General features: G+C 38.7%; 1 protein-coding gene across 9 annotated transcripts in view; it reads left to right on the top strand.

Annotated features, from left to right (window-relative positions):
• The window catches only part of myo16 (myosin XVI), a 269,807-nt gene that overhangs the window by 187,678 nt on the left and 64,455 nt on the right, over window positions 1-17,674 (top strand). For all 9 annotated transcript variants that reach the window (XM_055214652.2, XM_055214651.2, XM_055214654.2 and 6 more), the window contains exons 20-24: window positions 2,990-3,131; window positions 7,685-7,757; window positions 14,221-14,373; window positions 15,970-16,170; window positions 16,384-16,459. In XM_055214652.2, the coding sequence (XP_055070627.2) occupies window positions 2,990-3,131; window positions 7,685-7,757; window positions 14,221-14,373; window positions 15,970-16,170; window positions 16,384-16,459 (645 nt within the window). The remainder of the gene's footprint in view (window positions 1-2,989; window positions 3,132-7,684; window positions 7,758-14,220; window positions 14,374-15,969; window positions 16,171-16,383; window positions 16,460-17,674) is intronic.

Genomic DNA, 17,674 nt, shown 5'->3' with positions numbered 1-17,674 from the left:
CCTGCTGCCTAAATTGCAACACTCTTGGCATTTCGTTTTTTTTTTGTGTTTGTTTGCTATTTCCTTCTGTAATTCTTTACTTCTCAATCGTTTCATTGTCTCTCTCAGACGAGTAAACAAAATTGGATTCTTACAATGCCGCACTTGTGTGGGTGTAGTCAAATAACCACGGCGGATGAATTCATCTCTGATGCGCTTTAGTGCCCTACGCGACACTGCTGATACGTTAGCATCTGGAAGCTGACGTTCTGTGGCCGGCCGTAAATGACATTGTGAATGGAGTAATTCAGTCTCTGACATCATCAAAGGTCACATTGCCAGAGCTCGGGGGTTCTGTGCGTCCTTCCCATTAGCATGTGCGATGTCCCCTCAGCCGGCATGACCCACAATAGGCCGCTTGTTTTTCAACCACCCACATGCGTTGTATATCAGTCAAAATGTGACACGCTGCCTCCAGTTTGTTTTCCTCTTTGCTCAGTTCCCCTGTTGTTTGGAGCACACGCTGTCTGTTTGGATGTTTTTCACTCCCGTCGCTACTTTTCATGTGCTGCCAGCCCTGTTGAAAAGAACAGCTTAGACCAATATGAATTTTCAAGCTGAGCCTGACTACCGCTGTAAACTGGTTAATGCTGGTTTAGTGCTCATCCAGCCATAATGGTCTTTCTGGTTAAAGGGATAGTTAAACTTCCTTGTTTATGGACCCACATATCTGTAAAATTTCTTTCTACCATGTAATACAAATTGCTGTATTTTCATTTTGACCTTTCACATGCAATGAAAGTGGAAGGTCAGCATAGCCGAAGGGATCCATTTTGCCATTTTCCACTGCATAGTACAGCTCAGTATGTCTCACTTTAAAGGGGTTTTCCACTGTGTACAGCACCTAGTAGCTGAAACTTATTTTAGTACCACCTAAGTTCCAAGCGAGTCGTACCAATACTGAAATGTGACTTGCAAATACTGCAGATTACCATTTGGTCAGAAAGAATTGCCAAATGCAAGATTAGCTTACCATTGTGCGCCGTTGAGCAAACCAAGTGATGTTGTCATCATCGATAAGCCCCATTGATCCTGTGCTGTGCTTTGAAGTGATACTAAACTGAAGTGGAAAAGCAAATTGAGCCAAAGTAGAGCCGAAAAGGCGAGCCAAGCCGAGCCACGTTGTGCTGATCCTAGTCGTACCAGGTTATTTGCTTTCAGTTGTATGTAAGCAAGACTGTAAAAGCTGCAGCATAGTGTATTTTTAGAGAATAATGGCCTAGGGTGCATCCCAATTCGAAGGCTGGATCATGCGAAGGACGCGGACTCTGAAGTACCCAAAAAGCATTTAAATGAAATGGTCTAGCCTACAGAGGGAGTTGCACCTAAGGCTGTGATGGTTGTCACCACCACCGCGATGGTGAAGTGCAACCCGCAGTGGTGTGCACGTCACAAATTATGGAAAATATGAAGTACAATCTCGCCCAGCGAGATGTCTTCAAGTTCGTGTGAACGCAGAAGGCCAGCAGTCTCAGAGTTAGTCCGCTATTTGCAAGGGGAAGCCTTGGAGCGGTACAATGAGGCAAGATCTTCTCTCTTGGTCACGCAAGGTTGCGAAAAAGTATCAATCTGCTCTACCAGTATACCATCCGAGGGCATTTTCAGCGCGGTTGGAAACAATATAACTCCAATAAGGTTCCTCACTTGTATCATGTGTTGTTTCACGGAAGGAAGTGCTACAATAAACACGCACATAGGCGCAATGTGTGCTCCGGTACATATGCTAAAGTGCTTCACAATTGCGCTCCAGAGCATCTGCCATTGCTAAGTAACCTAAGCATTGCTTGACGTTGTGACCAACACCCACAGGTGGATAAGTCACACTTTTTTCATAGTTTGGACACATCGTAAACACGACGTATAGTCCATTGCGACGTATTCTCCAGTGCCAGTTATAGTATAGTGTGACTTTTATATGTTTTCCTCTTCAAAACGCACTTTACCAACTTTAGAAATATACAAATGTTAAACGCAACAGGCACAGTATTTAGAATATTTATTTTCAAGGTCACGTTCTTCCTGATCCTATTTTTTAAACTCTAGTTAGTGTGTATGTTGCTAAAATAGCATAAATAATACCTGTTAAATGATAAAGCTCAAAGTTCACTGCCAGGCAAAATATTTTCTTTAACAGAATTCCCCTTTCAAAGCCTACAGCGAACGGCTGGTTTGGACTACAGCCCTCTACTTCCTGCTTTAATGACGTCACTAGAACATTTTTTTACTAACCTCTGCCCACAGGAATACGTCAGTCGCCAGCTAAGCTAACGGCAAGCTAAGCTTCTATCGACTCACAACACACTAAACAAGCTACACAATCAGAACTCGATACGTATTTCTGAAAGAGGGACTTCATTGAACAAGGAAGATATCAGCCCGTTTTGAGAACAGTGAAAACAGCGCTATACAGAGAAGTACATTGTGTGAAAAATACAGAGTTTTTTTGTACACGTGAAACATGAACACATGTTATATTGTGCACTGTAAACACAATCAAAGCTTCAAAAACACAAAAAAAACAGGACCTTTAAAAATACCCAGGTGTCACAGGTGCGCACTGAATCATGGGATTGCCAAAGCTGTGAAGGATTCTTCTGATGGTCCTTTATTTCTCGGGGGAAACAAAAGACGAATTTGAAGGCTACATCTGGAGTCTCCGAATTGGGACAGCCTTCATCGTGGTGACGTCATTGGCCTTCGAATATGGCCTTCGGAAGACGCAGCCTTCAAGTTGGAATGCACCCATACTTCGATCTGTTCTGCATGCAAAGTTATTATATTATTATACACTTGAGGCATATGGGATCCTTTTTTGCTTTTCTTCTGAGTTTTACAGCCCTTGTTCCTATTCACTTCCATTATGTGTAAAATATCAGCAATATACTGCTTTTGTTCATATAACTATGTTTAAAGGTCACTTACATCTTGCCACTTGCCCTGTTTTGCCCAGGTGATGTCATAACAAGGCGGCATACGGTTGAAATGTCCAACTGTCACAGAGACCTCCTGACCAAATCTCTATACGGACGACTCTTCAGCTTCTTAGTCAATAACATTAACTTTTACCTCCAAGGCCAAGAGGAAAGCATTGGGTAAGATTGTATATACAGTACAACTGTATGCGTGCAGCATGGATTTGTGTTTTATGTGGCAGCGTCTTTTGTGTTCTTGAAAGTGCATGAATGAAAGGACAGAATAAAAGAGATTATGTTACTGAAAGCAAGTGACAAGACTGATTTATGTGTTTATTTGAACTTGCAGCCCATTTTAATGTAGATATCATTTCAACCATGCTTGCCAGCCAACGATCCACACAGTTTATACATCTTAACAGTTCGCTGAACTTACTCAGCTGTGACTCGGTAGCAACACACACAACTCACGCCCTTCTCAAAAACCTTCTGTGATAACATCAGTCAAAACAAGGATTTACGATGAACTTTTGGAATAGTTTACATAGCGTTTGCGAGGTTGCTGCATGATGCGTTTGAATAGTAAGCGACACGGCATGTAGCACGCCAGCAGAACGACCCCCTCCCCTTTTTTAATGAAATATGCGTCTTGCAGGAATAAGAGAAATTTTCTTGGAACTTGAAGTATGTGCATTTTTACTTAAATTAGAATGAATCATCGTTTCACACAATTTCTCACGACCTGTTGTCTACTGAAAGTTCCAGGATCACATAGCATGCATATTTTCACCTTTGGAGACTTCAAACGTACACTAAAGACTACCAGACTGGTGGTATGCAATTATTTTTGCCACACTGGCTAACAGCAATTAAACTGAAAAAATTAAGCGACCATAAATATTTCTGATGCAAAAAAATGTTTTTAAATAAAAATGTATTTTTGTGTCCTAATGCAGAGGTGAGGGCGATTTAGCCATTTTCCTTAAAGAATGAGAAACAGCCCATGTCATTGTGTTTCTGACAGCATCATGCATGAGATGTCAACGACACCTGTCACAATGTCACAACACATCATGATTGACTTTGGTGGCTCAATGCAATAAGTGTACCACGAGTGTCACCACTTTTTCTGCAGATAAAAGTTTTTAGGCTGATGCTTAGGAAAACATTAAACATGCCAGTTTGATTTTTATTTTTTTAATTGCCAAAGCCACATTGCAATTGTTAATTTTAGACACATACTGTATATTATAAATTCAAGAAATAACACACAATTAAAAGTCTGTGCAGAGTAAATAAAGGTGTCAGCCTTTATATGAGGGCATTCTGGTGCATGATCAATACTGTATATGGGCAAAAGCAGGCTGGACCTTTTTGCCCCAGTCAGCGTTTCACTAGCAAACCGCTTTGGATTTGTCTATTGATTATGGATGTGTAGACGAGAATGTTCATTATGGGTCAGTGAGGGCATGATAGCTGCCCATGCCACAGGGGAAACAACGGAAAATTGTGGGCGTCGTTTAAGAGTGCATACGCACAGATTTGATCATAGAGTGTGCGTACGCAAAACTGTACGTTTATAAAAATGTCCTTGGCGCCACGTCAGGGTCTGAGCAGACTTTTGCTTGTCCGATTGCTGCAGGTTTTTGGAAATATAAGCCATTCTTGCTGCTTGAAAAGGATTTGAACATTGACAGGTGCTCTTTTATATGTCGATAACATTAATTGGGCATCGTTTAAAAGCGGAGATCTGAAACTGCTCAGCTGTGCACAAGTTCAAGATCATTTGCGATTTATAGATTTCACATCTGAAAGAAAAGGGTACGCAGATTTTCTGTGCATACGTTTATTCTATAAGTCACACATACACATTTTTGAGAAATTATTGTGAGATGTACTTTAGGATGGTTTCTACGCAACACACCATTTACAATCTTAATTTAGTTTTTTAATCATTTAGTATTTCTAGGCAGCCTGATCTCATGAGAATTCGTACATATTTTATGAGTTGGCCATTTTGTATGAATTAGTACAAAGTTAATCGTGCAAAAAACGTACGGTTATCATAAAAAACAATAATAAAGCCCCACACCTAACTCCAACGTCACAGGGGTCAAGGCAAATCGTACAAAAATGTACGAATTAATATGAATTAGCCACCTCGTAAAATACATATGAATTGCAATGAGATAGCGTTGGTATAGACGGTTTCAGCAGTAACAACATAAACAAACGGCTTTCGTGGAACACACGTAACTTTGGGTACACTCTGTTAAGTATCAATAACAACAAAGTCCTTTTAGAGTAGTTTATTTCTGATAATAATCAAAATAAACAACAAGTAGATTACTTTAGTTCATATTTCATAGCTAAAGCGTATTAAAAATTACACTGAGCTAACGTGTAAAAAGTGTACTATTATGTATAAAATGTTAACTCGGCTGCCAAACCTCCCTTCACATAGCAGTGATCCATGATCGACGTCTCCCCCTGTCTTTAGGAAACCAAAACATTTGTTATTTTTGATGAGGTATTTGTTCCAGAGTTGACACTAGTCAGACCATTAAACAAACAGAAACCAGAAGTAAAGTTCTGACGAGACACGTAACCGTGACAATGCACATGCGTCCGATGAAACCGTCTATAGCCTACGCAATGCTAAGGTTATGTGTACATTTTAGTTAAAAACAACTCATGCAATGTAAATGTTCCAGTTTAGTTGTAAGTAAGGGTGTAGCGATACACTGTACAATTATGCTTGCTATGCTTCTCAGTGAATTATGGTGAAATGCTGCTACATCCAAAAACCAGAGGGCGTTTTCGTACAAAAACTCAATGTGCACCGATAATAAGCAAAATAAACAACAATTAGATTACCTTAGTTCATATTTCATAGCTAAAGTGAATAAAAAATTACACTGAGCTAACGTTGCTGTGTAAAATACTATAATGGATAAAATGTTAACTACAAACCGGCTGCCAAACCTGCCTTCACATAGTGGTGATTCATGATCGCTGTCTCCCCCTGTCTTTAGGAAACCAAAACATTTGTTATTTTTGACTAAGTATTTGTTCCAGAGTTCATTAAGCCACTAGTCAGACCATTAAACAAACTGAGACCAGAAATAAAGTTCCGACCAGAAGCGTAACCGCGACAACACACATGCGTCCGATGAAACCGTCTATAGCTTACACAATGCTAAGGTTATTTCATAGATATGTACACTAGATGTCACTTTGGCTACGGCAGTTCATCGGAACAAATGCGTCAAATAGAGCCGCCATCTTGAAACAGGGGAGCTCTGCATCAGCGTCATTGTAGGCAATGGTGTAACGGAAATAAAATCACCCTAAATCGTTATGCATGCGATTTTCTAGTTTTTTTTTTTTCCGTTCCAACAGTCAGACATTTATTTAGCATTGAGAACAGAAAAAAATTTAAGTTTTGATATTTTGAAAATCTACTTTTTCGAACTATAATGCATAGTGCTAGTAGCCCTAACATCCATACGCAGTACAAAAGTCCGGCATCGTCCATAAATTCGAAGTACAGGCGAAGATAGTAGCTTTACCTAGCAATTTCCTATGACAAGACCCCTGTTCTAAGATGGCGTCGGTTTTGACGCATGCTTAGAACCCCAAGACGACATCTAGTGTAAATATCTATGTGGTTATTTGTACATTTTAGTTAAAAACAACTCATGCAACGTAAATGTTCCAGTTTATTTGTAAGTAAGGGTGTAGCGATACATCATGCAATTATGCTTGCTATAGTGAATTACGGTGAAATGCCGCTACATCCAAAAGCCAGAGGGCGCTCACGTGCAGAAACACATTGTGCACCGCAGAAGAAGTACACGCAGCGCCACATAATGCCTATAGACGGTTTCATCAGACGCATGTGATACACGTCTGGATCCGAACCTTTCTTCTGGTTTCGTTTTTTTAATGGTCTAACTAGTTGCTAAACTGATCTCTTGAACAAATGCCTCGTCAAAAATAACAAATGTTTTGGTTTCCTATGTAATCTATGTGTTGTTGTTTTGCTTGTTATATAAATAAACTATGTTTAAAGTACTTTGTTATTTATTATTAGCGGAGTTTACCAGAAGTTACTGCGGACCGCAACAGCCGCTTGTTTATGTTGTTACTGCTGAAACCGTCTATAAGCATATTTATATCGCTTTTCTTCAAACCTTTTCCGGTATTTTCATGATAATAAAGAATATTTATAATGATTATGTTTGACGAGTGTTGCTTTTTCAAATGCCTGTTATAAGCCTGAATAAGATGGGTAAGGACTTCTTACTGATCAAAGAGCCATAGTACATGAAAGAGTGGTGCATAATATCGCCTTTGCGATACCGGACAGGTATTATTAGTGTGTATCGCGAATTATCGTTACACTTATATTTTAGTGTTGCCTCAAACACACAGCTTAAAATAAAATGCCCCTTTGATCCTTTTAATGTAGACAGATTGAAGTTCTGCACTTAAAACCTTTTATTGTGACAGTACTGTGTGTACTGAATTCAATGTAGTATGTACTTCTCATTGATTGAGTGTTTACAGGATCAGACATTGGATGCACACTTCAGTATCTCGCCTGAAATACAGTAGGTCATCCGCTTAATTTTTGCTTGCTGCTGTATGACAGCCGCTGACTTCAGATCAGCAGTCAGAAAAGTAGTTTCTCTCAACAATTGTAAAATGTGTTCCTTTCTGTTTTACAGAGATCCTGCACTAGAAATAAGTATTCTGGATATATTCGGCTTTGAGGAATTCCAGAGGAACGGTTATGAACAGGTAAGAGGAGACAGACCTCACATGCCCCTGTGGCACAAATCTTACATTTGGTGGTGGTCTAATAAATTAGTTGTGCCAAAACATGTCACTTTTGGTTTTTTTTTTAAGTAAGACTTATTCTGCATTGCTGACCACCCTGAATTCTGTCTGTTCGGAGAAACACCATTCCAGTTATTTAGCTCGCTCTGCATTACCCAAACTGTTCGTAACTATTTTTTTTCTACTTTGGAGTTTTTTTTACTTTTGCACTGCAGAGATGCAGACCAATGGGAACACGGGCACTGTGCTCCTGGTATCCCATAAAGGGGGAACACACTGATCTATCCCACATATCTCTGTTGGTGCCTTTTTTCACCTATGGCTTTTTAGACTTATCATTGAACAGGATGTTCTTCTGTCGGCTTTTTCCACCATAATGATGTCTCGCTTTAAACAAGACTGGTGGACGTTACTTGATTTTAAGTGAACTTTCAAGTTGAACCCCATAAATCGAATTGTTTCCCAATGAGGTGAAATGTCAAGCAAAACTTTTGTCTGTGAGTGTGCAATTTAACTTATTGCAAAACCATCAGTACATTTGTGGTGTCTGTATTTCACAGAGCTGTTATTTTGGACAGAAGCCATGGCTGGAGTCATACCCAGACATGTAGCTCAGCGTGCCATACGCATACATTTCATTTTTTTTCAGAATCAAAAGTGTGGCGTAACATAAAGCAACCGCTGTCAAAAGCATGAGTTGTGTTATTCTTGTGCTTTGAAGAGAGATTAATGTTTTTGAAGCCACATGTGCACTTCGCCACCCCCTACCCAGAATCCTCAGTAGCCACGTTTACGGCCTGAGCTGTTTTTGTACCGAGGTTGATGTGTGAGACAGAGGGAGTGTTTTCTCCTTAGCTGAACCCTTGGCATCAGACACAAAGGAGACTGTGTGCGCAGTTGGGTTTGGCCTGGATTTGGCACCAAGCAATACCATTGTTGACTTAGACTCTATAGGGATTGTGTATGAGGTAAATTAGGGACACTGTGATGTAATGGTTAATATATATCAGCTCCTGTCTGAGCTGGTTGTCTCCATCCTGCTCGTAAACCCGCACACTGATCTCTCCATTTAAAGTGTTCTGCATGGTAACTCTCAATGGTCTACTATTCACCAATAGATCTGTGAGTGTTTTCACTCAAATTATGTCAAAATTCACAATAGGTGTGCTTTCATACATTCCAGTATGAATAAATTCAGCTTGGCATAATGGACACCCAAACCATCCCCATATATGGCAATGGCAAGGGTCACTGTCTGTGTATGTTTGTGTAGTACCTCCTTGACAGCTGTTGAGAGGTAGACACGTGTGTGTCTTCTTAGATCTTACTCGACAGCATTGGACAAGGAGGTATAAATCAGTGCTGGCGTTAGAAGAGATAAGTGCTTACCCACAATCCCTCGAGAGATCCCCTTGTGATGTGTGTGACAGGTTGGGCGATGCTTATGAAACAGCTAGATGTCGATGGCTCATCTCCTAAATGGTATGCACCTTTAATCCACATGTGAAAAGACGAGATTTACAATTTTGACCTTTCAAGGTTACACGAACACATATGAGGTTAGATTGACAGTGATTAAGGATAGAGATACTGATGTGTTATGCATACTAGGGTTAAACCAATAATGTCAGTGGCGTTAAAGGAATAATAATTTTCTAATAATAATTAAAGCGTCGTGCACACCACTGACGACAATGCTAACTATATAGTTTTCAAAAGACAATAGCGGAGTTCACACCACAACTATAACGATAAAGATACGAGAAACGATATCATTGGGATCACTTTCGGAGTGATTGATTACAGCAGATGAACGATACGACATACTGCTAAATATAATCTCTAGGGTATTCCTGAATGTCGTTTACTCCTTTACATATTCTCACCCCCAAGTCATCAAAAAAAAAGAACGAAGCCTTGTGACACGGCTTTCACGTCACTAATGAAGATGCTAAAGCTCAGAGTAAACTTTGTTTTTTTACGTGTACGCGAACCTACGCGCACGGCAAAACGCAAAGCATAGTTTATTTGACTCGTACGTGTACACAGACATTCGACGCATGCGCAATGTGACAATGCATCTGCTGGGCTACATATACAATTTTTATATACGTGCATGCATGGCCTACAATTACAAAGTATGCGTGGTCTGAAGATACGTGCATACTATTCTGATGATGAAATTTGTGTCACGCGCAGTTGCGCACTGTACACGGACTCTTGCGTATGCATAAAAACAGGACTATACTATACTTCTAGCTTAAAGGTACCCCTAGGCGTTACTTTTTGCGTACATTACACTTTACTTTTTGACCCTCAGGGTACTTTCAATTGTTTGGCTTATGTGTCAAATAAACAAGCCTTATATAAACCATAAAAAAACTTGATGTGAAGTTACGGGGTCCACGACCTTCAAGTCCAAAAAATGTGCATCCATCCTTCACAAAATAAATCCAAACGGCTCCACGATGATAAACAAAGTCCTTCTGAGGGTAATCCGCGCAGTTTTGTTGTAGAAATATCGGCATTTAAAACTTTATAAACGAAAATAACTCATCCGGTAAATCATGGGTTTAATATCATTTTTGGCCGAACTATCCCTTTACATACCTGCAAACTAGTCGCTTTTCGGCGTTTTGAATAGAAAAAGGTCATCCACGTGAATCATGTAGATCCGAAGAGTTTTTGTTTTTTCGGGGGGGGGGGGGTGGGTCTCAACTTCCCATAAACGGGAGTTTCAAAACCTACTGCGGTCTGCTTCACGAAAACAATAAAAGCTCTTTGGTCATCACGTGAGGTCATCACAGTCTGGTTAAGGTTAGGATAGCCGATTGGTCAATGGATGGGAGCTGAACAAATGGGGTTAAGTGAAGGGCGGGTCTTTGCGTTGCCAGCAGCTTCTCTAAAAAGGCCTTGGCTGCATCAGCTTTCCTAGTTCAACTAGTTCAAGATAATTTGCGATTTATAGATTTCACATCTAAAAAGAAAGGGGTACGCGCGTTTTCTGTGGGTGCGTTTGTTTTGTGAATCACACGTACGCGTTTTTGATAAATTATCGCAAGGGGCTTTTAAGGGGCTTTTTACACCTGGTCACTTCATGCGTTTTCTTTGATCGGATAACTATCTGATTGTAAAAAGACCAGGTGTAAATGCCCTTCGAAACGTTTTCGAGACGGATTTAAATCTGATCGCTCAAACCACTTCAAGAGGTGGTCTGGGACGCATTTCAGGTGAAACTGGACAAGTGTAAATACATCTGGTTGATTAAACCACATCTTTCAGCGCATAACTCCTCCCAAACGTAAGCACGTCACCCAGAAGTTAGCCATCAAAAGTAACATAACGTTATCATTACTGTTATTGTGGACACTAATATTGTTATAGTTATTATATACAGTAATTATTATATTGTTGATGCCCTTTTACTCTTAATTGACTTTAATGGTTTGCGCTTTTTGGAGCTCCATTTTAGATCCTGAATATGAAGATGAGTGTTTGTGCTCAACTAAAGATAAAAGTAAATATACATCTTGAATGGCTTGAGGGTAAATTATAAGAGAATTTGCTTTTTTTAACTATTCCTGATACTGTGTACATGTAGGCTACTTATTAAAGAAACGATGGACATTCTGTAATTTATTTTTTCCTCTGATGGACCTTTTGGTCCCTGCATCCCATCTTAACCACTCTGGAATTCTGCCTCTCCAAGTTCCTCATCTCAGCTGTAATCTTTGTCCTTTTATGTTGTTTCCTGAACATGGTCAGGCAAGCCTACGGCATCCCGTGGTGTTGTGAAAGCTCATGATGAGAAGTTGATGAGGCGCACACGTTCCCCTGAGATGATTGTTTTCTTTCTTTCTATCACTTCCACCGTTCTCGTTTGTACTTCATCCAGCGCTTCCTGCCACATAAAAGTTGGAAGTCACCAGTGTTGATACAGCCATGCCATATACTTCCCTCTGATAGACGTAACTTTTGGTCAGCTGGATCAAAACATCTACACCTAATCTAAGCTGTTCCTAAATCAACAGCAAGATTTATTGAAATGAAGAATTGTTCTGTCGAAGAAAGCCAACTTTTCCTCTTCCATCAGAAATTGTAACTTTTGCAGTTTCTGGAAACGTTTCCACAATCGTCCGAGTATTTCTGAGAATGCTTTATAGTGTTTGTGGAATCAGTCCAGTTCACGCTTTGGCTGTTCACCTTTCAGTAGGGTTTCTTGTTTTCGACTTTTGTCTCTGCAGTCATGTTTTTGATTTAAATCAGTCAATAATTCACTGTGATCAATGTGAAGTAACCGGGTGGTTAAGATGAATTCCAGGAATAAACCTGCTCACATGTGTGGAGTGCAGTTATAGGTATGTTAAGTGTGAGGGGTTAGCTTTGTACAGCCGCATTTGTTAATAGCCTCAACGACAGTACGAATCATGCACGCCAGCTCTTTGTTTCAGTCGCCCAGTGTGTACGTGCCGGTAAAGCCATAGTAACATGCGTCACCTGTCCTGGGCCTATTGTTTGGAAAGTATGTAGAATGACAATAATATACTTCATAAGTACGAGTGAAATTCATTTTCTTGGTAGAGGTCTGAATGAAACGTACGCTGTTGCTGTTTTTAGCAGTAGCCATGCGTTGCTTTATATGCAGAAGAAAATGAACTAAAATGACATAAGTTATAAGAATATTTAAATTATTTCTCTTACTGCCCCCCTGAAAGTCTGGACCTCAACCTCATTGAGCAAATTTGGGGCAAGTTGGAAAATAAACTGCATTTGTATATTCAAAAGAAAACCTTTGGCTTGAGTTGCAGAAGACATGGGATAACATTACTGATGATGTTTTGAGAAAATATACTGACACTATGCCAGAAACATGCTGTAATTGCTGCAAAAGGTGGACTGTACCAAATATTAAAGTTACACGTGGATAAAACTTATTTATTTACCTATAGTCACGTAATTTTTTATTCTTTTTTTGTGATACAAATTTCCGCGGATTGATCGTATCACGAATTTCTGTTTGTGTCATTTTCACGTTTTGGTTACTCAACTGCTTTTTCCTATTTTCAAACCATTGTCGCTTCGGTTTAGGGTTAGATTTGGTGTTTGCATTAAGATGTTACTTTAAGTATTGGTTTATACTATTTTTTCAGATTTTTTTTATATTTTCTAAATTTTAAACACGTCGCCTGGCGTTAGGGCAGTGCTTCTCAATTATTTTCTGTCACGGCCCCCCTAGGAAGAAGTAAACATTTTGCGCCCCCCCAACTCTCCGCCGTGACTGTAAATAGTATAATTTGTCTATAAAATTGCACATCTGTAAAACATTGTATCCTTATTAACATTAAAGAAAACACAAAAAAAGAAATATCAATCAACTTACAACTAAGAATAACTTTATTGACATTGTTTTTTAGTCTGTAACAGAAAAGACTTAAAAATGCATAAATTTGCCTGAAATAAAAAAATCAATCTTTATTTAAAGTATAATATTTTTTGACCATTTGATACTGAAAAATTAAATTAAATATAATCAATAAATAATAATAAAAAACTCCAGCGGCTTATCAGCGTGATTGGGGTGTAATGTCTTTAAGTGACGGTGCAAAAAAATCACGTCCTGAAAAAGTATTTTCCCCGGGGTCTCGCGCGCCCCCCCTGGTGTTGCTTCGAGCCCCCCCGGGGGTCCCGCCCCACTATTTGAGAAGCACTGCGTTAGGGTTAGAGTTGGGTGTGGGTAAGGATGTCATTTTATGTAAATATAACCCTAAACCAAAGTGAAAATGGTAAGAAAATAGAACAAAACAGTTAGGGTTAGGGTCAGGGCCGAAAAAATGCAGAAATTTGTGACAGTATCACGAAAAAGAACCAAAAATATTACGTGACTATAGTTACGTAATTTTGTGTGACTGGGCTAGGATAAAAACAATACGTTGTGCTCAGAGCAACCATTAATTTGAAATAAAATCATGTTTTGGAGGCAAAAAAGGTTAAAGGGATAGTTCACTTTAAAATGAAAATTCTGTCATCATTTACTCATCCTCATGTTGTTGTAAACCTGTATGAATTTCTTTTTTCTGATGAACACAAAAGAAGATATTTTGAGAAATGATGGTAAACACACAGCAGATAGTGACCATAGACTTCCATAGTAGGAATAAAAAATATGATGGGTACCGTCAACCGTGTGCTTACCATCATTTATCAAAATACTTTTTTCATCATTTATCACAATACTTCCAAAAGTATCTTTATTTGTGTTCATCAGAAAAAAATTCATACAGGTTTGGAACAACATGAGGATGAGTAAATGATGACAGAATTTTCATTTTAAAGTACACTATCCCTTTAACAAAGTAGTGCTAACAGTAAAATATCAAATGCATTGTTCGAGCAGAGGTTTAACCAAACGTTTGTCTCTTTGTAGTTGTGCATTAACATGGTGAATGAGCGGATCAGACAGCACACGCAAGAGGTGCTCTTCCAGTATGAGCAACAGGAATGTCTACAGGAGGGGGTTGCCATGGAGACGATACGCTCCCTCGGCAACCAGCCAGCGGTACTGGACTTCTTCTTCCAGGTACAGAGCCATAGAGGATTTCCGAGAGGCGAGGGGAGGGGGGAAACTGTCGAAAACTACAGAAAGGTGGAAAGATTTTTTCCCACCCTGAGGCTGTTGATCCTTTACAAAGACCCCTGCTATTGAATTTGTAAAGGCCGGTACTAGGCCAAGTCTCTTCATTTACTGACTAAATAATAAATGTGTTTGCTGACGCTTTTTTTTAAAAGGCCAGACAGACATATGAATTCCCCTAAGTGTCCCAACAATGTGATAAAGTCTGTTTTTTACACGATGACTATTAGCCATTTGTCAGATGTGACCGTTTTACGAGTCATCAGATGACTTCAGCCTTTGGCAAAACAGTGACACAGCATTTTACGCACACAGCCACAATTTCTCTCCCTACACAGACATTTTATTTGTTTTGTATTATACAGTAGCTTCATATGTGTTGGCATATGACAAGCAGCGACAACCGACGTCTCTAACGGTTATTGTTTACAATATTACTTCTTACAGAAAAAAATATGTGTCAGGTACACTGATCTCAGTTTTTTTTATACATACAAATGCATTTCTATAGTGCTTTTACATGTTTATATTGTTGCAAAGCAGCTTTACAGTAAATTCATATTAGTATAGGCAGTATAGACATATAAACTTGTGAAATATACATAAAATTGACCACAGTTTTGGGACAGTTAAACAAAACATGTTTACTATAGTCAATCCATGGTTACCACAAAATAACAATGGGGTTGCCACAAAAACCATAATTAGACCGTTGTTACTGTAGTAAAACCACAGTCTAAAAATTACTGGGTTAATATTGGACATAACACACTGCTGGGTTAAAATTGACTCAATGCTTGGTTGTTTTAACCCAACTGCTGTGTTATTATAACCTATGGTTGCATAACAACAACCCAACATTGGGTCAATTTTAACCTATCATGCATCCCGTTCAATATCTAAAAATCAACGAAGTATGAAGTAAATTAAATACGTATGATTATTAGAAAGAAAAAAAAAACAATAATGAAACCCCACACCTAACCCTGCCCCTAACCCCAACGTCACGGTAGCAAAAGCAAATCATACAAAAAATGAATGAGTTAGCCATCTTGTACAAAATAATCCTATACAATAACCGCATCAGTAAGTCATCAACATGACAAACAAAATAAATAAAATATATCTTCATAAAACTTTATGCTTTCACAATTGTTAGAAATTTTTAAGATAAGACCAGACTATCAAATGTCACGAACACACTATTTGGTTTAATCATTTGTAAATATAATGTTTTATATGTTATTAAAATACATATTTATATTATACTGCAGTTGTCAAAATGATTTACAATATCTGGGTTACCGTGTGTTATTAGTTTTGAGAGGTTGTTATCTGTGAATAACAAACTTGCACATGGCCAATCAGAATTAAGCATTCCAACGAGCTGTGTAATAATTGTATGTAGTGAACCAAGCATACATTGTCCTTTAAGATGACTAAGCATTTTGTCCATCATAATAAAATCACTATTCCACATCCGTTGATTTCTTTATTTGGTACATTATCTCAGGCCTCATTGTAAGTGCACGTGTGTTGCAGAAGCCTCAGGGTGTGCTGTGTATCATTGATGAGGAGAGTCAGTCCCCCCGGCCGTGTGAAATCAACCTTTATAAGCGACTGCAGATGCAGCTGGATTCCTCCTGTACAGACTCGGTCTCCCTCACAACCAAGGATGGCAATGGGAACCCGCCACCCAAAGACCAGGGGCCATCGTTTACAGTCACTCACTATGCTAGCAAGGTGGGTTACGGGAAGCTTAACCACACACACACTGAGTTCTCGGTCATGTGACCTGGTCGGGGTCCCCCAGTTCACATACAAACACCAACACGTAGTCAAGAGTCTTCCGAGAATCTCTCCTGAGAGTCAACACGCTTTGTCATGATGAGAGAGAGAGAGAGAGGGCTTTTATTAGCGTTTGACTTACACGTGTTTGTATGTCCTTTATTGCAGATGACCTATGACCTGACCGGCTCGCTGGAGAGAAACAGGGATGTTCTGCCACAAAACATCCTGTTTGTTATGAAATGTAAGAATGAAGCGTTTTGTGTTATAGTCGACTCAAGCTGTACACAGTATTTCTTATTTACGGCAATTATAACATGGACCTTTTACATAGTTATGCAGGGCTGAGGTCTGTCCTTTTTTTTTTTTCTGGCAGATATCTGAATTTTTGAAATTGATTAATCATATGTTTATTTCAGTTACAGTCACAGTCCTGTAACCTAAAACATAGCACAAGTTTGAAACATGTCAACAACTCCTAGTAACAGTTTTTACACAGCTGGGTTAGTAGGAAGTATATATATTTAAATGGGACTTTTAAGATGTAAAATAAATCTTTGGTTTGGTGTCCCCAGAGTACGTATGTGGAATTCTAGCTCAAAATACCATATAGATAATTTATTATAGCATAATAAAATTGCCACGTTGTAGGTGTGAGCAAAAATGTGTTGTTTTTGGATGTGTCCTTTTAAATTCAAATGAGCTGATCCTTGCACTTAATTGCTGTGACATGGTTGAGTAGTGCAGTAAGGGGCGGTATTATCCCCTTCTGACATCACACACTTCAAAAAGTGATTTTCAAGAAAACAATTTCTTAGTATTTTTGTCTAGTTTTTAGTAAAAATATCTAAAAATTCTTAAATTAAGATTTATTTTCTTGATGAGCAAAACGACCCAAGACAATAAGTCTAGTTTTTAGACCAAAAATATCAAATTTAAGTGATTTTGTGCATAAAACAAGCAAAAAAAAAAACTGCCAATGGGGTAAGCAAAAAATCTTTTTATCATTTGTGAAATGCCTTGTAAGAAATTATGGACTTAAATAGAAAGTTAACCACAAATAAATCAGGCATTGAAGTACAGGAAACATTAGCCTATATTAATCCATATATCACAGCTTAAATAAAATTAGGTTATTATTTAGGCTCATTATTTCCTATTAATTATGGTAATGTTATGGTTAAGTGAATGTTAGCAGTTGTTCCACTGCACTATGTCCACTGCATATAGAGATGCTTTTCATATTTTGTTCAAATGTTTAATATATCTGCTGTTCATATGTTCATTTATTAGTGTGTTATATGATTAGTATTTTGTCTCGGTTTTAAAATAAAGCACAGCAATGAGATTTGAGAGTATTGCTCCATTTTCAGGAAAAGTATAGAAAAGTATCGGAACAGCAATTCTTGACTTGGTATCGGCGCTGAAACAATTGTGTATTGTGACAACACTAGTCCAA

Source organism: Misgurnus anguillicaudatus, chromosome 17 (assembly GCF_027580225.2).
Source record: "Misgurnus anguillicaudatus chromosome 17, ASM2758022v2, whole genome shotgun sequence".
Lineage (NCBI taxonomy): Eukaryota > Metazoa > Chordata > Actinopteri > Cypriniformes > Cobitidae > Misgurnus > Misgurnus anguillicaudatus.
This window is presented reverse-complemented; position numbering and strand designations above follow the sequence as displayed.